Genomic DNA, 22,804 nt, shown 5'->3' on the forward strand with positions numbered 1-22,804 from the left:
CTCATTTTTAAATGTCAAATTTCAAGTAAACTATACTTTATTTACTTCATATTATATAATTTTGGTATTCAACGACAAATATAAATATATATGATAAAACCTCTGTTCCCGAACAATTCGGTTTTCAAGCAGAAAACTGTTGTAAAACCGAATATTGGTTCTTTAATAGAAAATATGTCAATCTACAGCGAATTCGGATTTCGAACACTATTTAATAATTTATTATTTTCAAAAACATGTCATTAATTATTTATAATATTAATATTTATATTGATATTTAAATCAATGATATATACGCCAATACCTCTGTTCCCGAACAAGTCAGTTGTCAAACATAAAACCAAAATGAAAACGCTTGTGTTTGCAAAATTGGGTATTGGTTTCCTAACTGAAATAATGTTTATCGGGCGTGTGAGATATATAGTAAGCATAATGGATTCGGTTTACGAACAAAATTAAATTAATACATTGTTTTTGAAAACAGAGTTAACTTGATATAAATTATATATAATATTCAATATTATAAAACATATTTTATATACATAAATTTATATAAGTTTGGTATTTCAATCTGTCCTTCAACAATTCGGTTCTCAAACTTAAAAAAAAAGAGATTCGGTTGCAGAATAATGTGATTCTCTTATAGAAAAATTGACAATCAGGTATTAAAATTCGGTTTTCGAACAACTTTTAGAAATTAATTATTTTAGAAAAATAGAATTACCATTGTAAGTAACAGGATATTAGTTACATGTAATAATTAAAATGTAATTAAGCAAACTTACACTTATGCTAATAAAGTACTTACAACATACTTATATTAAGTACGTAGACAATTTTGTGTACGGTCATGACTTGTTAAGAGCTATCGACTTATAAAGTATCAGCAAGTTTTTCGAGAATTAATTTCAACACGCTTCACCTGTAATCTTCTGCTCATTAATAAATCATAGTCAAAATATAGTTTATTCTATAATCCAAATGCATTACATTTTATTATTTAATAATTATAAAATTAATATAGTTTAATTAAATAAAATAAGGATATCTAAAGAAAAGACAATTTTTGTTGTTGTTAATGGAAATAGGATGTATAAACTTTTTAAAATTAACAGTTAGATTTTTGCTGTATTTACTTTAAAGATAATTAGAAATTAAACTGTTGAGTATAAACAATTATTTTTTTACTATTTGTGAAGTTGACCTAATGTGTAATAAGTTGTAAAGTATTCAGTTTTTATACTGAAAACACAAATATTTAGACCAATTTTATATAACAAATATCAATATAAGTTTTGTAGTAATGAAAAGTTTGGTCGATAATCTAAATAAAAATGTGTAAATAAATAATAAAAATGTTTATAAAAAATGATTTATATTAATATTTTATAATTAAATAAAAATTTATTTGTATGAAATTCGATTTTGGTTTTGTTAATTATAATGATTATGTGTGCGAACGTAAATGATTTTTTTGTAATATAACGATGTTAAACTTTATTGATTCATAACGCATTCATTTACGAAACATATAAAACCACTAAATATATAATATGGCGGATAATCCGTACATTTTTAATGCTACACACATATATTTTTTGCTACAGCCGCAAGGTAATAAAATTCAAAACGTATGAAATTTATGTGTCAGAAAATGCAAAATTATGCGATAACCCAGCGCATCCACCAAATAAACCCGTTACGTAATTGCACACCATTCGCCCCAAGTCTTTTTCGTTTATTTAGAGCATAATTAAAACATAGTTTCAAATGTCTTTTGCCGTTCTTGATGATGATGTCCGCAAAATCTTTAACAAGCTAATTATGCAAATTGAAACACACGTCCTCCCACCACCCCCTTTTGTTCTTTTGCATGTATCTTGTTCTGTTATTACCAGGGGTTGTTTTATATCAGAGGGCGGCTAATCCCTTTAAGCCAATTATGCCCGGCTCCGAGTAAAACAAACCCTCTCGGACAAAGAGAAATATGTTAATGGTATTTTTCTCCACCACATTCATTTCCTAAAACCCTTTACTTATCCTTACCCAAAAATAAAACAAAAAATAGAATTAAATGAAACAAAAATGCTACAAATAAATAAAAACGGCTAAAGATTAAAACAAAACATCTTGAAAGGAAAAAAACAACATATACACGAAATTGTGCCGCTTTTTATGCGCAGATTCGTATTCATATTTTATGGACCGCATAATTATTGGGGTGAGGATTATGAATTCATGTTTCCTTCGTACTTTCGTTATTAATATATCATGAATATTTAAATTGTTGTTTTTTTCAGCTTCTATGATTGTGTAATTCTGAAAATAATATACAGTAATTAGAATCTTTGTATAAAATTAACATTGTCAATTATCTTTTTAAATGATAAAAAAAAATGTCTTCAAATTTTTTCATTATCCGATTAAATTTATGCATTTTAATTACAAAATAAAATGGAACATTTACATTCGATGGCAATATTAAAAAATCCTATAGTATTCTGTTAACGAATGTAATCAATTGAGACATGTTCGATACCCGAATTGTTTGTTAACTGATCATGGATTTACCATAGATTTTTTTAGACATGCCAAAAAATACAAACGCACTGTAAGATTTCCGTTTCCAGATTTGTTCACAATCCAATTGTCTGTTAACTGATTACTTATTGTATATTAATTACAAAGAAATATATAAGAAAATTAATAAGAAATTTTGTTATTCAAACTTTTTTTAGATGTCCGAATCTTTTTATTAAAATATGAATATTAAACACAGATGTTTCCATGATTACTACAAATATTACATTACTAAAATGTTTTGTTTTTCTTCCTCTTAATATTACGTAATAAGTCCTAATTAATAACAATGTCGAAATAGTTTTAGTGAATCAGTAACAAAATGTGTATAGTTACAATAGTAATAATGAATCTCGGAAGATAATGCTTAATGTAGGGGATTAAGTGTAACAAAAAGTAGACTAAGAGGTTAAAGCCATAAAAGGAAATGCTGGTCATTCAGATTAGGGTCCGTTGCGTAGTTGGGCGATACAATCTGGACGAAATAAATTCGGCCGAAACGAATTGACCCGAAAATAATCGCGGATTAGCGGCTTACGCTTTAATTGCGCACTTATGTAACGGACGTTTCGCATGATTAAGTGGCGAACAGGTTTTTTTCCTCTCTTCCTCCTGGGGTTCTGTGTAACAGCCGGGACCCGTGAAAGAGCCGAGCTTAAATCTTACATTGCAATCTCAAACTTTGAGAAAGAGGGAAAACGTATAAATTAAGCTACGTATAATTAAAATTCACAAGAAGTTCTGAGATGCCACAGACGTATAACATATTTTTTTTTAATAAATAAAAATCAAAAATTACTTATTTTAACGTTATATAATATCATTTTGTTGAGAATGTTGTTCTAATGTTTGATAAAAGTTAAGCAACGGCTTTAGAGGTTTATAATTAGATGAATGGTCTACATTTTCATTTGTAGTCACGATGATGTCAGGTATTTGTTACAATTTCATGTATTAATATTACATATATATATATCAATCAACATTTGGACCACGTTATAAAAATGAGAAACAACCTGTTGTATAAATCACTAAAACGTGAATAAAATTCTGATATTCGGCAATTAGCCTCACTAAATCATGGAAATCCTTCAACTTCTGGTCTATGTCATGATGAACTCCATCATGATGATATTAATAAACCTCTGGTATACTATGAAATTAACCACATAATAATATTAATTTTCTATGGATTATTATCTCATTATCTCATGATAACATCAATCAACCTCTGGTCTACAATGAACTCGAATCAATCAATATGTGGTCTTCATTATAATGACGTTGATTAATCTTTGATGTAGGTCACAATAACTTTAATCATTATGGTATAGGTCATGATGACGTCCATCAATTTCTGGTATTGGTCACTAAGACGCCAATGAAATTGTGCTATATTCATCATGATGACATCTCTTTTCTATATCATGATGTCGATAATAAACCTGTGATCTACGATGACGTCAATTAACCTTAATCAATCCACGGATTACGTCAATCAATATTATATGTACATCATGATGACATCAATCAACTTCTGGTCTTCATAATGCTGACCACGTTATAAAAAGGAGAAACAACCTGTTGTATACGTCACTAAAACGTGAATAAAATTATGGTATTCGGCATGATGACATCAATTAATCTCTTTACCACGTCTACGAAGACGTCAATTAACCTAACTAAATCATGGAAATCCATCAACTTCTGGTCTATGTCATGATGAACTCCATCAAACTCTTGTCTAACTCATGATGATGTTAATAAAGCTCTGGTATACTATGAAATTAACCACATAATAATATTAATTTTTTTATGGATTATTATATCATTATCCCATGATAACATCAATCGACCTCTGGTCTACAATGAACTCGAATCAATCAATATGTGGTCTTCATTATAATGACGTTGATATAGGTCACAATAACGTTAATCAAATTCTGGTGTAGGTCATGATGACATCCATCAATCTCTGGTATTGGTCACTAAGACGCCAATGCAATTCTGCTATATTCATCATGATGACATCAATCAATCTCTTTTCTATATAAAGATATCGATAATTAACCTCTGATCTACGATGACGTCAATTAACCTTAAATCAATTTACGGATTACGTCAATAAAAATTATATGTACGTCATGATGACATCAATCAACTTCTGGTCTACATAATGGTGATGTTAAGAAACCTCTGGTCTATGATGAAACCAATTAACTGCATAATATGTACGTTATGATGACGTTTATAAATATTTAAAAATATATGCTATAATTCGGTACAGAGTATCAAACGAATAATTCATGTTTATTTCTGAAATCATCGAAGATGAAGAAATGAATCTTCGATATAGAGATTTGTTTTTCTTTCGTGGATGGAAAGTTTTGATTTGCATATTGATTCGAAATTACGTATTGTAAATTTGGGTCGGGAAGTTTAATGCAGTTATTTAGAACTCTGCCATATGATTACACGACTTGGATTGGTTCGCACAGTTCTCCGGCGAAGCAATCAAAAAGTTTGACGTTCGATTCAAGCACGCACTTAGATTTATTTCTCTTACAACACTGAGGCGAGGATCCGTGGTGGTTGGCGGTTTTGTTAGGGAAGGTGGGGGATGGTTGCAAAAATTGATTTTTAATATTTGCTGCTGAATGGTGTGAAAATTGTCATAAATCAGGGACGTATTCAGTAGTAGATAGCGGTAGGACAGGACAAGGAAAATATTCGATATAAAAATTTGTTGCGATGTCCTGAGAGGTGGCTTTGCGTTTTCTGCGTTTTCTGCTGTTCAGATAACAAAAAAAATATAATATATATACAAGCACCCTCTGCACGACACGCGATAAAGTCCGACGGCAATCCAAAAACTATAAATCCTCTTTCTAATTTATACACGCTTTTTTATCTGTTTACAAAGAGATAGTATGTCCAAAGTTTCACTTACTTTTATTTACTCATGTTTTATATATAATAATATAATAATGCAACTACACTATGCGTGTTTTCAAACATATTTCAGGAATACCAAATTCTATTGCTTCTTATATAATTTCATACAATGGAATCTCAGTTATCGAACTTAATACATTTCCAAATTCTGTTAAAAACAGGATTGTTCGAAAACCGAATCCTTTTTTCTAATCATAGTTGGATAAATAAAATATTGACAACAAATTAATTTCACTTTATTTGCACGGAAATGATTCAAAAAGTTCAGAAACAGAGGTTTATTAGTTTATATGATTAGCAGAGTGGTTCTCAACCTAGTGGTTGGTAATTGACAACTGTTACAAAATGACAGCAGTCATCTTATATACAAGTATCACAAAATAACAGCTGTCATAGGGAAAAACAAGGAAAGATTCTTATCGACCAAATTTGCAGTATGTGAAATGATACAAACAAAAAGTGTATTTCTTCAACAAGGTTTAATATTTCTTAAAAGTTACGAAAATATTGTAAATATTTACAAACTGTCATAGCTTTTCTCAATTAGTTTAGTAAATTGCCTGGAATTTATGTAGTAATTAAAGACAAAAAAAAAATACAAAATAAAAACTGACTACAAATCCATACAATTGAAATCCATTCTATTTTTGTGAAATTTTAATAAATTCTACAATAAAATCAATAAAAAAAATTGAAAATCCGATAAAAAGATTATGCATTTCAAGAAAATTTAATTAAATTTGCACAATGTATGGACGCGAGAACTTCATTATAGTAACATACTGTTAATGGATCAATACTGTAGCAGCACATACGAACCGTGCAGGATGCATTGTTTGTTGTTGTTTCGATAAATAACTTGGTTATGTAAACAGTTTAGTATAGAACGAACGTAATTGAACACGCGCTTTGAAAATAAAATCTCCGGTTCTTTTTCTCTACTTTCTCATCTTATTTTTCTTTTCAAGAATTGCATTTGCTCACAATAACGAAACCTAATTAACTTTTCTCTTTCCCCAGATTTCTTTCCTGTATTTTTCAGTTTTTTATTTAAATTTGCAAGAAAATTATTTTTTTTGGTTAATTGGATTTCGTGCTGCATGAAATATGCGCAATCGGTGCGTGAACAATTTTAATGCCTTCGAACCTAACACATATATGTTTTTAATTATTATTAAATTTCGCGGCTTGGCGAATTTAATTGAAAATTAGTCGTGGCATAAATTCGAATCGATTCGGACTGAACAGTTTTAAAATTTTATCAACCGTTAAAACAATCATTTCCGCTTCCGGTGGATTTTGCCTAACGCCCATTTATATACATTTTTTTAGTAAAACTGTGAAAAGAGTAATTTGAATAAAATCCATCGACGGAGATATTTTTTTTGACAAATCTTCTCCGTGATTTGTATACATTACAGAGAGAATTAGCACAATATTGCATAATGTAATCCTTTACGGACAGATTTCTCAAGTTAACTTTGAACTAAGATTCGATGACTACGTGATGACATCACAATGGTCTTGTATAAAATTTTACAACATCTAAGTTTCCTGTGTAGAGGACAGGGCGGATATAACCGCCTTTCTTCTAAAACTGATTAAAAAGTTTAGATGCCAATTTTTATTTTATGAAAAATAAGAATGAATAAATTATAAACTTCTCCAATTTAGATTTAATTGATAAAATAATTGTTCTGTAATTTTTTTTATTATTTAAATGTGAGTTGAACAAACAAATATATACTTATGGAATAAATCCGATTTTGACACGTACAAAATGCGTATATTTTTGTTGTATTTTGCGGTGAAAGCTTCTTCATTATTCATGTTGGAGCTTTTAAAAGCGACGTTGAAAGGTTTTATAAATGTAGGTTCCATTTAGATGAAAAAAAAATGTAAATAATAATTTTCAATTGCATATGTATTTGGTTTTTGTTTGCAAATGAATGTGCAAATTGGTGAGAGCTTTGATTTATCAATAACAATAAATGGAATGACGCCCAAGAACACAAAGTGCGTGTTGTTGTTCCAGGATTTCCGGGATTTCAACACAAAGCTTCCTTGTACAATTGATAATTCGAAATTATTTTGTAATTATCTTCATGAAAGCTACTCCTCCACACACATTCACTTTGTTCTGTTATTGATTAAATACAGAGGATATTTGCAAATATAAATGATTTAGTTCTGTAAAATAATTAATTGTAATTAGATCAAAGCCTATATTATAAATTATAAAACTTTTAATTAATATAAGTAGATTTAATAATATAAAAAAAACATAAATTAACCAATAAAAATATTCAAAAAATAATTTCATTCCTAAGATATTCATATATAATAATTATAATTATCAGAAAGCATTTGATGTTATGTAATTCTTAAATGATTATAAACAAATTAGTTCCATTATCAATATTATATGATTTAGCACGATGGTTTATGTAGTTTGGTAAATATAGGAAATCAAATTATATCAAATTGTTTCATAAAATAGAATACGAAATAATATTTTGAAAAAAGTCTAATTTTTAGATATTTTAAGTAAATTTTTGCAATATTTCATGTCTGTTTTTCTTGTGTTTGTAAATATTTATAAAATTGTATAATTCTTACAAAAATAAATCTAAATAATTTTCAATTTTTTATTCATCAAAATTAATGTTATTGATAGAAAGATGACTTTTAAATCTTTTGTTATACAGAACATAATTGAATCATATACAAAATCAAACTATGTTAGGATAGTTTTGGAAGCAGTATATATATTCATGGATGCAAATTAAAGTAATTGAGGAGAGGCAGTTACACGTTGAGTTTGACCCATTCAATCGAATTTCCATGGGACACACAAGGAGACTGCGATTCATGCATTCATAACTAAATGCATTTGAAATATATAGTAAATTCGAATAAACTAGACTTTGCTTGAATATCCAATTGAAATTATTCATTTAATTTATATAATATATTTCTAGTAATGAAAAAAATCTTTTGAACTGTTTTTGTTGTAATTAATTATATTTTGGAATATTTAGATATTTTTATAATATTTATTAAAAACAACTTATTTCCATCCAATTATTTCTTTATATACATTGAGACCTTGTTTAATGCTTCATCGGTTAATACTGATTCGATATAAGCCAAAAAAATAACAATAATAATTTATCCGCCTTATCCTTTACATTTAGAAACTTTTTTTTATTGACAAATACAGCACCCGGACTAATTGAGAAACTAAATGCACATAAATATACAAATATAAAAAACATCATTTACTATTTTTTTGAATATATTTTTATTTTGAAAACAATGAATTGATGGTGCATTATGTGATGTATCGCTATACAATGGTTTCATTATTTTTACTGTATCGCAGTGATCTATTGGCGTATAATGACTGTAGAAAATGGTGGATTTGACAACGATATGTATAAATAATTAATTTATCGCACATGGGAAAATTTAAATATACACGTTATGCTAAATATACTTCAAACACGCCAACACGTACCGTTTATAGTTCAGATTTATTATAATTATTATTTCATAGCAATGCCATTATATTTTGAATACATTAATTTATCGACTGAAACAAGAAAAAAACGTAAGTGCTTTTACAACTTTTTATAATAATTTCTAATATTTATTTAGTTACAATATTTATTTATTGAATTTATAAAAGTATAAAAAAAGACAGAAAGACAATAGATGTGACGATATAATTTTGTTTCATTCATTTTTCGTACAGGTAATGTAATCTTTTGATTACACCGTCCGAAACCGGACTAATTGAAAAAATATTTGTCATAGACGTAAGGACTTCAATTCATAAAGAAAACAGAAAAACTTCATTCATGTTTAATAAATGGTAATAAATCAAGAACTAATGTTAACTAAATAAATAAAAAATATAGTAATTAGAAAATTTTGTTATCAACGAAGTTTAAGACGAATAAAACAAAATTAAAGAAATTCTCATCACAAAAATATTAACAAAGATTAACAGAATTCTTAAATGAAAGAGACAATCATATTTTCAAATGTGATTTCACTTTGTATGAAAGTTGACTATTTCTTTAATGAAACATTTCTTTGTTACAAAAAAGCTTTTTTTTACCTAGAAACTTCGTTTTCAGAGGTAAAAATGCTAATGTGGATGCATTTTTACCTCTGAAAACAAAGTTTCAGCTAATGTGGATGTATTTTTACCTCTGAAAACAAAGTTTCGCTTAACAGAGTAATTTCGTGGAATGCCTATAATTCGTTAATCGAGGTGTGATTATATGTTTTATCGCCAATTGATGTTTCAACAATATTGATAATACAAAATTCACATGTTGATTCATATAATCAAATACTGAATTCCATTGTATTATAAGTCCATTTTTCTTGTATTGTAAAGAAAATTGTAATACATTAGGTTACGTCATACGTTATGTTCATAACACGTAATAACGTTCATAACTGAAATGTATATACGTCGATGATGAATACCGTTGTTACATGCAACACCTCTGATATTATTATTATCACGTATTATGAAAGCGGTGTCACGAAATGTGATATGTGGTTATATTGTAATGAAGGCATAATTATGAAATAAACAGACGAATACTGAAATATTTACGCACATATTTGCATTAATAATGTACAAAATCTTGTTACATTTATGAAATTCATAAATTAAAAAAAAAAACAAATTATTTTTAGAATATAATTTGGATAATTAAAAGAGAATGTTATGTAAAAACATATTAGCTTTCAATTAAATTATGTAATTAAATGTTTTATAACTTTTGTATATAACAAAAAATCAATCCGGGCTGACCGAAACAGGACTAATTGAAGAACTAAACAATGTAGAACTAAACGCACAGAAAGAGACTTGGCTGTAAAAAATAATGTTGTGTACAAAATTTTTATTTTGTACAATTAAAATGTAGTTTATTGCTCTATTATAATTTCATTAATTTTGTAAGTTAAAACTGTTTTATACACTTATTTATTATTATTAATATAATGATAAAATACAATACAAAAATGTGAACATTGTGTAATCAATGATTGAATTATTCATGTGGAACGTCACGCCCGCAGTGACAATTTCACAAATGAAAGTGTGCACCAATTAAACGAAATAAAGGGATGCGATACGGTGCGATTCAAATTTGAGCGTAGCATTTAAATAAATTCGTGGCTATTTCGGCCATAACAATTCCATTTAAGCGAGACAAATAAATCTCACATATTTAGTGTGATGGCATGGCATTCCGCGGTTACGTTGTGTGTTCATAGTCTAATATATTTCAGGCCGTTTCAGAGGAACGTGTGAGAGAGTTTTATTTAAATTTCAACCAAACCCACCCGCACACAATTCGAAGCGCACAAAGCCCACCCCAAGATAAAGAGCTTTAATAAGTAATTTAATTGATTCGATAAAGATGTTCCCTCTTTCAAATTCCCTTTAAATATACAGGGTGGATAATTTAATGTTTCATATAGGTGGCGGTTACATAAGGGCTGCATTTTTTTATTTATGTAAACCAATTTATTGGGCTTAAATCTATATAATTTACAAATGATTACAAACTTTAGAATTTTTATAGAAAATTCAAAAGTTAATTTTCTATGCTTGGATGTACTTGTATAGTTTGAAGATTATCAATACTATTGTTAGATTTTTTTGTGATTAAAGATAAATAATGTGAAGACAAAATAAAAGCCATCAACAGTATTCCTTGCGCATTTTGTATTTGATTTAACATGAATTAATGACAGTTTTAAGGCCAACAGTGTGCTTTTATAATTTCTTTGTAGTTGGTTGAAGATCAATCCTATAGGTTAATGATTGTTTCAAGGTCATTAGGAAAAGTTCTTTAATGATGATTTTGTAGCTAATTGAATATAAAACCTTTGAACTACTAAGAAGTTTCTATTTAACTCAACAAATGTTAATGACCTTGAAAAAATACCAAACATTTATTATGTTACACTTTCAAAAACATGAAATTTTGTCGTGTAATATAAAGTAAAGTTTGTATTTAACAAAAAATATTGATTCAAAATATGACTTTTTGTATTATATCTTCTAGAAAAAAATGTCTAGCTATAAACATTTAAATGATTTTGAAAAAGACAAAAAAAATATTTGTATGTTGTATCTTCGAAATCAGGAAAATTATTTCTTATGAAATTTATTGGGTAATTGGAAACGCTGTTGATATTTTTAGGGGTTGTTCGTATTGAATATCCTACCCTGTGTATAAACCTAAAAATACTTATTCTCCCTCGCTAAATTGTTTTTTTTAGTTAATGGCTGCAGGATGGACGCTAATGATATAAATTTGGTTCGGTTTTAATTGAGCGTCCGAATTGTTTTTTTTTGTAGAGCGTGTGGCATTAATTGGCGGCGATCCGTATCGATTCGTCCGGCCGCCGCAGCCGCCGCCACCACCATCGGGTTGTATAACTTACGTTCAGCTCGGCGCCACTTGTGGTGAAGAATCTGAATGGGGGACTGCGACCCTTGATGTACTGGAAGATCTTGGTGCCCGCCTTCTGCCATTCGACTTTGTACAGCTGCTCCGGCGGCACGCTGTGATTGCATTTCAATATCACGTCGCCGCCTCTGATTGCATAACGAGGCATGACCAACTCCAGATAGTCGATGCTCGCGTACGATCCTGAAACACCAAAGCGCATTACAGAGTTATTACTGAAACAGCTGACACAAATATATTAGTTTCAAACGATTTATTTCAATATTTAGCAATTTTTTCTTTGATTTAATAAATAAATGTCTACAATATTTGTTTATAATTGCTTAATGTTGAGTACACACTATTCATGATATGAGATAGGGATCGGCAATTCGCGGCTCCGGAGCCGCATTGAATGTGTAGTTTATTGGATTTTAATAGCAATAATCTTAAAAATGGCTCTTAACTCCATAATGGTTGCCGACTCACTAATTTGGGACATAATAGGAAAATTTAATTCAAAACTCAAATCGTTTCCTAGAATAGATTTTGATTGAACTTCAAAGTTTTCTGAAGTATGTAATCAAGTATAAGTTGTCTATAAGTCTTATATACATTTTTCCCTTATTATATGTAGTATAGGGGAAGGAAAAAGTAATACATTTATACAAAGGTCTAATAAATGCAGTATTTTTGTTCATTTTAGTTTTTTTTTGTAACTTGAGATATCAAATTGTGTTAATGATTTGTTGTGGAATATTTGTTATTTTCATCCGAATTTCAATGATACATGTATAAATATATATCAGAGGAATATTCTTAATGAAACAGTCGAAGCAATATGAGGGTGGGATCTTCGTGTTCGTGTGATATTAGCATTATTTATGAGCACCCTCGGAACTCCTCCTGAGCAGTATCAGAAAAATATTAACGCATCGATTTCGCATTAGCTTTTAGTATGGTGCGGCCGCCCCCGGCGAGATTTGTAGCAGTTCGGTAAATGCCACAGCCCTTCTCGCACTGACAAACGTGTGAGTCGGAACCTTCTCTCCTCTCCAGCTACCATCCCCATGCTGTCCCGGATTCAATGAAAGAAGACGGAACGTGAAGGGGTTGTAAAATTTTCAAAGTTAATTAGGCTGAAAACTAATTTATCGCCGCCGCAGTGAAATAGAGCGCGCCGAATTTACAGGGCCATTCCGTTTTCCCTTTTGCCTTGGGAAACTGGAAAGTTCAGTCCAATTAAAAAAAGGAAAGTGATTGTAGGGTGGCCAAGACGTATGGACGGGAGAGGAATGAAGAACCAAAAAAAAATATAAGAGTGGAAAAGGAATAGTACGGAGACGAGTGAAGCGAAAATTAAAGCGAATAAAGAGTAACACCAAATTGCTACATAAATTCTAGCTAATACTGTTGTTAAACAAGATACCCTAATTGATTCATTATTAACGATCGACCCCGCACGATCAGCTCTAAATACTATTTACTGCGTTTTCACGATCGTCGTATACATCGTAAATAAATATGACAGCAATGTGTAATTAAATTAAAGATTGGTTAACCAATAAATCTGTCAATTTGTTTAAGCTATATTTTATATGATTATAGTCATGGTATAAAAAATAGAATGCAATAATGTCCTCATATAAAAATTCAACTAAATTACATTTCTAACTTTCATATAACTGCAAATATGAAAATGCAATGCGAATATACATCTCAATCAGTGGATGCACACGGACCCACGAACGGGGGCTCAAGAGAAGTAGAGAAGAAGTTGTTTTTTTTTTTTAAATATCAACACTTGAAAACATTTCTTGGAACCACAAATTCAAATTCGATGGGGCCCTCGAATTACATTTTGCTTAAGTCCTCTAAATACAAATGTGCATGGGCCCACAAATTTAATCAATCAGCTTTTCTCATACCACTTCTTGTTACAACATTAATCATAAAAGAATAAACAGGAGATACGTTTGTTGGAAGTAGTGTGTACACACACTATACATATTGAAATGTAAAACTACGTAAAAGATGAGAATCACAATCATAGCACATATTTAATGTGTACTTATCGTATTACATTTACTAGAAATTATTCTTGATTATATGAATAAAATATATGTAATTGCAAGCAACAGTTATTACCGGCTTTGACACAAGTCATAAAACAGTTAATGAAAAGTCAAGTACTTAAAAATATTTTATTGTTTAGGATTTCCGAAGTTAATTATATAATTGAGCTTAATTGAAACTCTTTTCAGTAACAATTTTAGTAAAAATCCTAATTAATGTCAGTAAAATATATTATTAATAACTTTTTAGTATAGTTTCAATAAATAGAGAAGCGTTGGCGCCTAGGTTAGACTAATATCATAATTTGATTACTATTGGGAATTTGTACTATAGATAACTTGTCTAGACTACAAACAAATACTACAATATTTAGTGTTTTATTTGTATAGTTAATTGGGTTCACGTAATGTGGTCCATCCTGGGGAAAGTAGTTGCTTTAAATGGACCAATATTTTATGCACTTTTTTAGTATTAATCCTAAATAATTCCCAGTATTCATCTGTCAATTTATTCATTATTACAGTGGATATTTACAGGATTAATTATAGACTTATTTATTTATTTATTTTATGAATTATAAAATATTTTATATTAACCCAAGTTCCACATATACATTACATTTTTTTATGTGTGAAATTCACAAAGGATTTAAGCAAATAAAAAGGGCTTTAATAATGATAAATAGTATAGACGCATGAATAGTGTATAAAAAAGCATATATATATATATTTGAATTCGGCGAAAGGAAAGGTCAGGTCAACACATTAACTTTTACGTTGGATGTGGAAATTGAACGTGCTCAGGTCGATGAAAAGATAAATCCACGCTTCGATGAAAGTATAAATAAAACGCTTGTCCGAACAGCGGTTAATGTTATAATTAAGCACGTAAATTAATTCATTATTAACGGTCGTCAGGTAAATCTGTAGATCAGATACCGAATTGCGTGGTCAAATTACAACTAAATGTAACACGCAAATAAACACAAGTTGTGTCAGATGTTTGATGTAAATAGGTAGTAGTAACATGTAATTGGATACAGCTGTACCAGAAAGTAGGTTTTGTCCTGCAATCGAAGATCCGAGCTGCGATCTGTGAGTTGGGTCATCACCCGGGGAGGAGAACGAACATTATTTATGTTCTGGAACAAAGGACAGCCTGTGTGTACCTTAATATATTTTATTTCGTGGCGCAATTTATTTTAAAGCCGACCCTGAGGGACATACGTGAAGTGAACCTAGAAACAATTTGGGACATAGAAATAGAATCTATACGTGATACTAAAGATTTCATTTATTTGAAGCTACTTAAATATTATAAAGTTAATACAAGATATTTTAACTTTGTTTTGATGAATTATAGTAATATTAATTACATTCTTTAATTTACCTTACAAAAATATAACACTTACATTTATTTATATAATTAACAAAAATACCTCACATAGTTCGGTTTCAATCAGTCCACTAGAGTCCGGTTCGAAAATTTGAAATAAAAACTAAATTTTTATTCAGCAAAAGAATAAATTTTAAATAATTAGTTTACATTTTTTTTATACATAAATGATCATTTTTTTTATCTTTATACAGAAAATTCTCTTTTCATGCGGTTTGTAGTTAGAACTTCGAGTAGTCTGATTTCAAACAGTCCGGAGTATTGACGGAACAGTTTACCCGGACTATGCGAGGTAATTATGTATTTCTTTTGAATTAAAATAGTGGAACTAAGTTGGGAACTTGAGGAACTTCAGAAATTAATATTAAAAAAATTGACTGTTGATGTATAACGTTATTTTTTAATTATTATTGCGTCATTAACTAAACCAAACTTACTCTTAAAGTCGGTATAAATTAGATAATCTTTACTTCGAACTTTTAACATGTGAAATCGTTTATAAAGAAAGAAAAAAAGCTTTGACAAACAATATTAATATTTGATATAAGAAATTTAATAGACACATTACAAATTTATTTATTTGGCAAATCTTTCATAATGTGTTTAATTTTATTGAAATAGTAATTATTGAGTGAATTGCTAATTAATTAATCATTTTTACAAATATATTAATTCTAAAATAAAGTAAAACTATAGATTTATAGTCAATTCAAATCACTATCATATTGAATACATTCAGAAAACAATAAATAATTTACAAGAAAAAGCAAAATATTGTGTATAAACTGAAATTCTCATAAAATGCATTAGTAATTTTAGAAGATAATTTGAAAAATTTTACTATTAGAAAAATATTAAATTATTTACAAAAATCTTGAATAATTAAACTTTTCGATTTAGTATTGAAGATGTAAATACGCTCGATTCGAATTTCATGGGAAAAATGTTTGCTAATTATGAATTTATAAGACAAACGAAGTTTTTAATTGAGAATCGACACATAAATAATACATGAGTAATATTGAGAAACAAAATCGCTATCAAAATTGATTGAACCTTGAGGGCAAATTTATTCCATTAAATTTCGATTGGCACACGTATTGTATCTTTGGAAGAGCCAATTACCTGTTTTTTCATCACCATCGGACAAAGGTTTTTTCTGTTATTTTAAACGTATTTTCAAATGTTTTCATCCCTTTGCCACCTCTTTCCTTAGTCCCTCTTTAAGGGATGGTGGAGGTAGAAGGGTATGGGAATATAAACAGAGAGGGTACGAAAGATATGGCAGGGGTGGCAGCTGGCATCTGTGGGTCCCGATAATTAAAAGCCCCCCTAACGTTCGGGCGGTTGGGGGTGGTTGAGTAAGCCGGAATCGATATCGCTTATTTAAGATAATGATCTGGAGCTTGCGCCGCCTACGCGGTTATTATTATGTAACGGGATTCTGCCGCCAACTTGATTAACAGTATCGTAGCTCCCAGAGATGCTCGCATTTCCTCATACAGTTCCATTTTTTACCTTCTCACCAAGATTTGATTCTTCGACCTTCTTAGCTTCATCCTTTTTATTCTTATATAGTACATATATACATACATATATTCGTCTACATATCCTCGCCTATCTAGGATATATTCCCAGGACTCTTCTATCTGTAGTTAGAATATGAGCCAGCGTCGGGGCTCATTATTATGCCAACCCCGACGTCTGTTATCTCATGCATTCGTTGCATGTTGAACATATCACGGGCTTTATGCTTATATATTCGTACACATTCTGTCTGTAAGGGCTTACGTAAAATGCTTCCACGGAGAAGAACCGGGAAGAGGAGCAAAAGAAAACGGACGCCGTTGTACCTGAGAATAATGTCTGTCGTTGTGTTTGTGTTTCCTTTTTTTCTCTCTTCTTTCAGCGCATTCTAAAGGCGTCTCGTGCAAAGATGTACAAACAGCTTTGAGTTAAGAATAGCCGTGATGAAAAATGAAGATCGATTTATCCATCGGCGATGATGGTGGTAACCTTCAGAAACAATGTAGTCTACTCGATTCTAGTTTTCAAGGGAATGTAAATATTTGGTAACAAATATATTGAGGCGCAAAGTTTGCATAGACAAAGGCAATATTTGTGATTCAACACATTTGCAACTAACGTAATTATTGCAGTAATTACATTAAATTTTCACACAACTTAATTTTATATACTTATAAAATACATTTATTTAGATTGACAATATATATTTGTATTACTTATATTATTTATTAAAATAAAATTTTATTATATAAATAAATAAATAATCAAAAGTTAATAATAGTAATAGTAAATAATATAAACAAGTATTGACCCATTTATTAAATACTTCCAAAATAGAGCAAATTATCGATTTTTTACTATAAATACATATTAATTGTTATCATTTATTGATTGTAAAATTATTTTATACTGATTTTATTACTCAAAACAGTCTGGTTGGTTTCTTGTATATGTCACAAAACGTTGCTCTTTTCTTTTCGCTCTTGCTTGGATATAACAAACACCTCTTCCTATTAGATGTAAGATGGATTCTTGATAATATTTCAAAAAATTGCTAGAGACAGGTCATTTTGACCTAAAATACACTCTACAATGAAATAAGTACCTCTAGTCGAGACTGATATGTCTCTATTGAAAAATACACTAGAAAATATTGGAATAGCAATTGAATTACAATAAAATGAGAATGAAACAAATATCAGGTGGGTCATTCTGACCCATCCGTAGTACTTACGTGTTAAATTGTGCTGAACTACCTTATTTTTCGGACCATAAGACGTGCCAGACGTTAAAGCACAATCCAATTTTACGTAGATTTTTATATGTAAAATGCTATAGTTATGAGATGTAATTTTTTTACGTTAACTTACATAATTCGAAATTTTAGACATTCTAATGTTATTATATTTATTCTTGAAATATTCAATAAAATCTTACAACTAATTCAGAGAAATGATCAATAATTATATCACTTTTCATTTCTTCATATAATAATTCTCATTATGTCATTTGCAGCTGTTATTACCATTGGTTTCCATGACAACAAATAGGTTGGGAGACTATTGTAATTTATTTCAGTTGTTCGAAGCTGCATTATATCACAATAAAAAATAAAATTTATACATATACAAATGGGCAATTGACTGCACTATTTCCGCCTATTATATAATATTTTACTATTATGTAGTATATAATAAATCATTTTACGCTTGAATTACTATTTTCTGCTACTTGTCAACTACACAATGATTTTTTATTGTTGGTGAAATTCGATAATTTACAAACTATTCATCTAGTTATATATTTTAACTCATTTGTTTAACTTTTGTATTGGAATTTGGACATTTTTTACAGTAAATAAAAGAAAATTTACTGTTGTTTTTGTAATATAGTTCTAAATTTATTAAAAGACAAGAAAATTTAATTTCTATATTTCATAAATATACTAATTAATTTGAAACTAAATTAATTAAATTGTTATATAAGTTAGGGGTTAAATTGTAGTTAATTAATGTTCGCATTTATACGGATCGGTACACACTTGAAACTGAAACGTAATTTATATAAACGATCAAATATAGTCGTTGGACAATCGATAAACGTGTTATATCAGAATAGGTGATTTAGGTGGCGATAAATGGAGTGATACATGGATTGAAGTGGATAAGTTTCGGGGAATGAAATGGAGTTGGAGGAGACAAAATCCCGTGAGCCTGTATTATTGGACTAGTTTCTGATGGAGTTGCTACGCCCAGACAATAAATAATATTATTAATTTGATAGAGCGAACCCCGATGGCTGCGAAACTTAGTAATGTGGGCTCTTTAATTTTCTATTTGAACTTTGGTCCATTAAACTTCGTGTTTTGTTGTCGTGCAAACGAGATAACAACTCTGGGTTTAGCGTTTCTCATGCGGGCATCTTTAGTTACTGAATTCTATTTTCTTATCAGAGACATAACTACTTTAGTAGTCGAATTCATACAATACTCTTTTTTTACATTTAATACTAAATTTATTTCAGTTGAAAAACTACGAATTTATTTTATATAAATTTAATAATATTTCTCAATATAATTTTATTACTTACTATATTTATAATTAAGTACATAACAAATTGTTTAGTGAAATATTTATTTATATTAAAATGAAGGACTTTACATAATTATTTAGTCTGTATTTTAGTATACTAAATGTATTGTATAATAAAATGTAATTTATAGATAAATTTAACATTCAGGGAAAAGTTAACTGTAAAATTATTTTTGTAAATCATTACAATAATGTTAATATTGAGATTTAGATATATATGAGAATATATAAGTTGTTTTATATAATTTCACTTTAGATTGCAAAAATCTATATGTTAGTAGAAAAGTGTATTCTACAGAATATCTAGACATATTTGAGAATTCCTAAAACGATTACATAATATCATCTTTTTAAATATAATTTGTATACTTGATGATCTAATTAAACTAAGCAAAATCGTTTAATTAAATTTAATGTAAACAAATGAAAAAAGCTTTATAGTAATTAAATAACATTAATTCGATTAATTAGTCACAAAAATAGAAATATTGGGGCAATCTAATTATTGTTAATTAAAAATAATTACTTCTCAAAATTTAAGAGATTATTACATGAAAACAGGAAACACCACAGATTTAATAATAAGCTTATTGGAATTGCCTTAATTTTATCTTTACTATGACTTTATAATGATTAAATTATCGTATGTGGTTAACGAGTAATTCCATAAAACGTGAAGACGTGATAAATTATCAAGAGATAACTTTATCTTGGTCATTAATTAAGATTAAGTAATAGCATTTATATAAGAATTATGTAATTATAAAATATATAGAAAATTTTATGGTTTCAAATATATTCTGAAAGAAAGCCACAGTAAAACCCACGAAGAGACGCATGCAGCTTGCGAGCCACAGTTTGACCACTCCTGTAAAATTTCACAGCAGTGATTGATTTTATGATTTAACAATAAGCTTATTGGAATTGCCAATAATTTTATATTTGCTATGAATGTATAATGATTTAATTAACGAGTGTGGTTAACGATTAATTGCTTAAAACGTGTTAAATATTCAAAAGATCACTATATCTTGGTCATTAATTAAGATTAAGATTTACCGTTTCCGATATATTTTGCGCGAGACATCTTTTGGCCACTCCTGTAACATATCACAGCAGAGATTGATTTTAAAGATAACTAATTATATAAATATTGAAATTAGACGAGAGCAAGTTCTCAAGTTCTGCACATAATTTGTACATTTAATTTTTTCTTCTGTTTCTAGTTTTTTTTTTTAACTTGATTTTTTTTTTGTAACGAAACTTTTCTACGAACTTAAATTAGTCGCCGCGAAATGCAATTACTCAATGTTTGCATAAATTATAACGGAATTACACAGCATGCAAATTTGACTTATATAAAATGTATGTTAAATATTTCAAGTTAATTTCTCTGTCTATATATACATGTATAAAATTTATTTTTTTTTGTAAAATTAATGAACTCACCGGTTCCGCATCCGAGCGAACGACATTGCAGGTGTAATTGATTTTACGCAACGATAAGCAAATAATAACGAGCTGACAACTCCAACTATCCTAGTGTAAACTGTAATTAATTTATAAATTATAATTAACTTAGAGATTCTAATTAATTGCAATTTCTAAATTAATTCTGTGCGAAGGATTAAAAAAAAAAGTGACTGAAGTAAAAGAAGAGATAACAGGGTGATGCATCAAAGGATATTGTAATTGGAGCCTCATCGATTGTCCTTAATTTCGATTGCGCTAATTATTTAGTTCCAAGGATAATCAATGCACAGTTTAAATTATTTCATTCGAAACGAACGAATCCTTGCAAAATAAAAGATGAAACTTTTCGATTTAAGCTTCACCATTTTTTTGAAAAGTCCTTGTTTTAAATTTTGTTTTTTTTGTACAGTCTTTGTGTGTAGGTTTGATAATCTAAATACGTCCATCGCTAGGTAGGCTCTCGTTAAACTACTTTTTTCTTCTCCTTTTTTTCTTCTTCGTGCATTTATATACTGCTCGTGTATGCTCACACTCAGAAAGGATCAGACTTCTTCGCCTCACGTAGTTTCGAGGAAAGCTCATAGAAAATTTAAGGCTGGTTGGATACGAAAAGGGGGGAGAAAAAGAGAGAAAAAATTCGCTGATGTTTGTGGAGTGGCGTAAGCGGTGCTATATATCATCAACAAAATCATGCATGTGCTTTCATACGTTTCCTGTACTGCCTTGTATGTCATAAGAAATAAATAATTGCATCACGTTATTTCGACAAAGAAAATTGTTAATTTTAATTGGACGCATCTTTTCAAACATTTCCAACATCATATTCCAGTTATATAGTATTTTATTGTATGACTCCTATTTATGTATATTTAGAAATATTTGTATAAAAAAATACGTTTCTAAAGCTTAAACCAAGAAAAATATTTATTAGATTTATCAAAGAACACATTTTTTTTATACCTATATTAATGCACTACCTAATTCCCATTTAAAGATTGATTTAATATTTGAAATTGATTGACAGCAACACCTGATTCTTCGTGATGTAGATAATACTTTTTCATGACCATATAAGGTAGTCTCTACTCTTTTTTGGACTTTCTTATTGATTGATTCAATGTTTGCAAAAAATGTGATTCAAAAGATTTCATAACCTTAAAGACGATTTTTTTAACAATCTCATAAAAATAGCTTCGGTTTTGGAAGTTTAAGACCATTTTTGTCCTAAAACGTTATTAATTGTCTAAAATTTTACTTATAGATAAAGAAAATATTAAGATGTGTTATTTTAATTGTTATGAGGAAAATTAATTGGGTTTTCGAATAAACTTTAGGAACGAATTATGGCTTTATGAAATATCTAGAAGCTAACTTACAGATAAAGAAAACTTTGTTCTTAAGAGGAAAATGACTTCGATTCGATTCGATCATACCAAATTTTAATATGTTGCTTGTTGTTATAAGGAAAATAACTTCAGTTTTCGGACTTTTGGAATTATTTATAAGTAAAGAAAAGTTTATTAATAAATAAATGTGTTCCTTTAATACTTAAGAAAAAAATGAATTTAGTTTGGGAACAAAAATCGAATATTTTTTATTAATTAAAATAATTCTGTATTTACAAAAATATTTGTTGTATAAAAGTATACATAATAATTAAGGACAAACACTGTTTATTTAATATTTTCTATTTGATTATGAGTATCGAAATTTATAAAG

The 22,804-nt window shown here is 28.9% G+C and overlaps 1 protein-coding gene across 1 annotated transcript in view; it reads right to left on the minus strand.

Annotated features, from left to right (window-relative positions):
- LOC108557502 (nectin-1-like) overlaps window positions 1-13,095 on the minus strand; it is a gene marked incomplete at its 3' end in the record, with an annotated part of 28,119 nt that extends 15,024 nt beyond the window's left edge. The window contains exons 1-2 of the mRNA XM_017914027.1: window positions 13,053-13,095; window positions 12,019-12,227 (exon numbers count right to left, since the gene is read on the minus strand). Of these exons, the coding sequence (XP_017769516.1) occupies window positions 12,019-12,227; window positions 13,053-13,095 (252 nt within the window). The remainder of the gene's footprint in view (window positions 1-12,018; window positions 12,228-13,052) is intronic.
- Between the last annotated feature and the right edge of the window lie 9,709 nt (window positions 13,096-22,804).

This window comes from Nicrophorus vespilloides, unplaced genomic scaffold (genome assembly GCF_001412225.1).
Source record: "Nicrophorus vespilloides isolate i.1.1-1 unplaced genomic scaffold, Nicve_v1.0, whole genome shotgun sequence".
NCBI lineage: Eukaryota > Metazoa > Arthropoda > Insecta > Coleoptera > Silphidae > Nicrophorus > Nicrophorus vespilloides.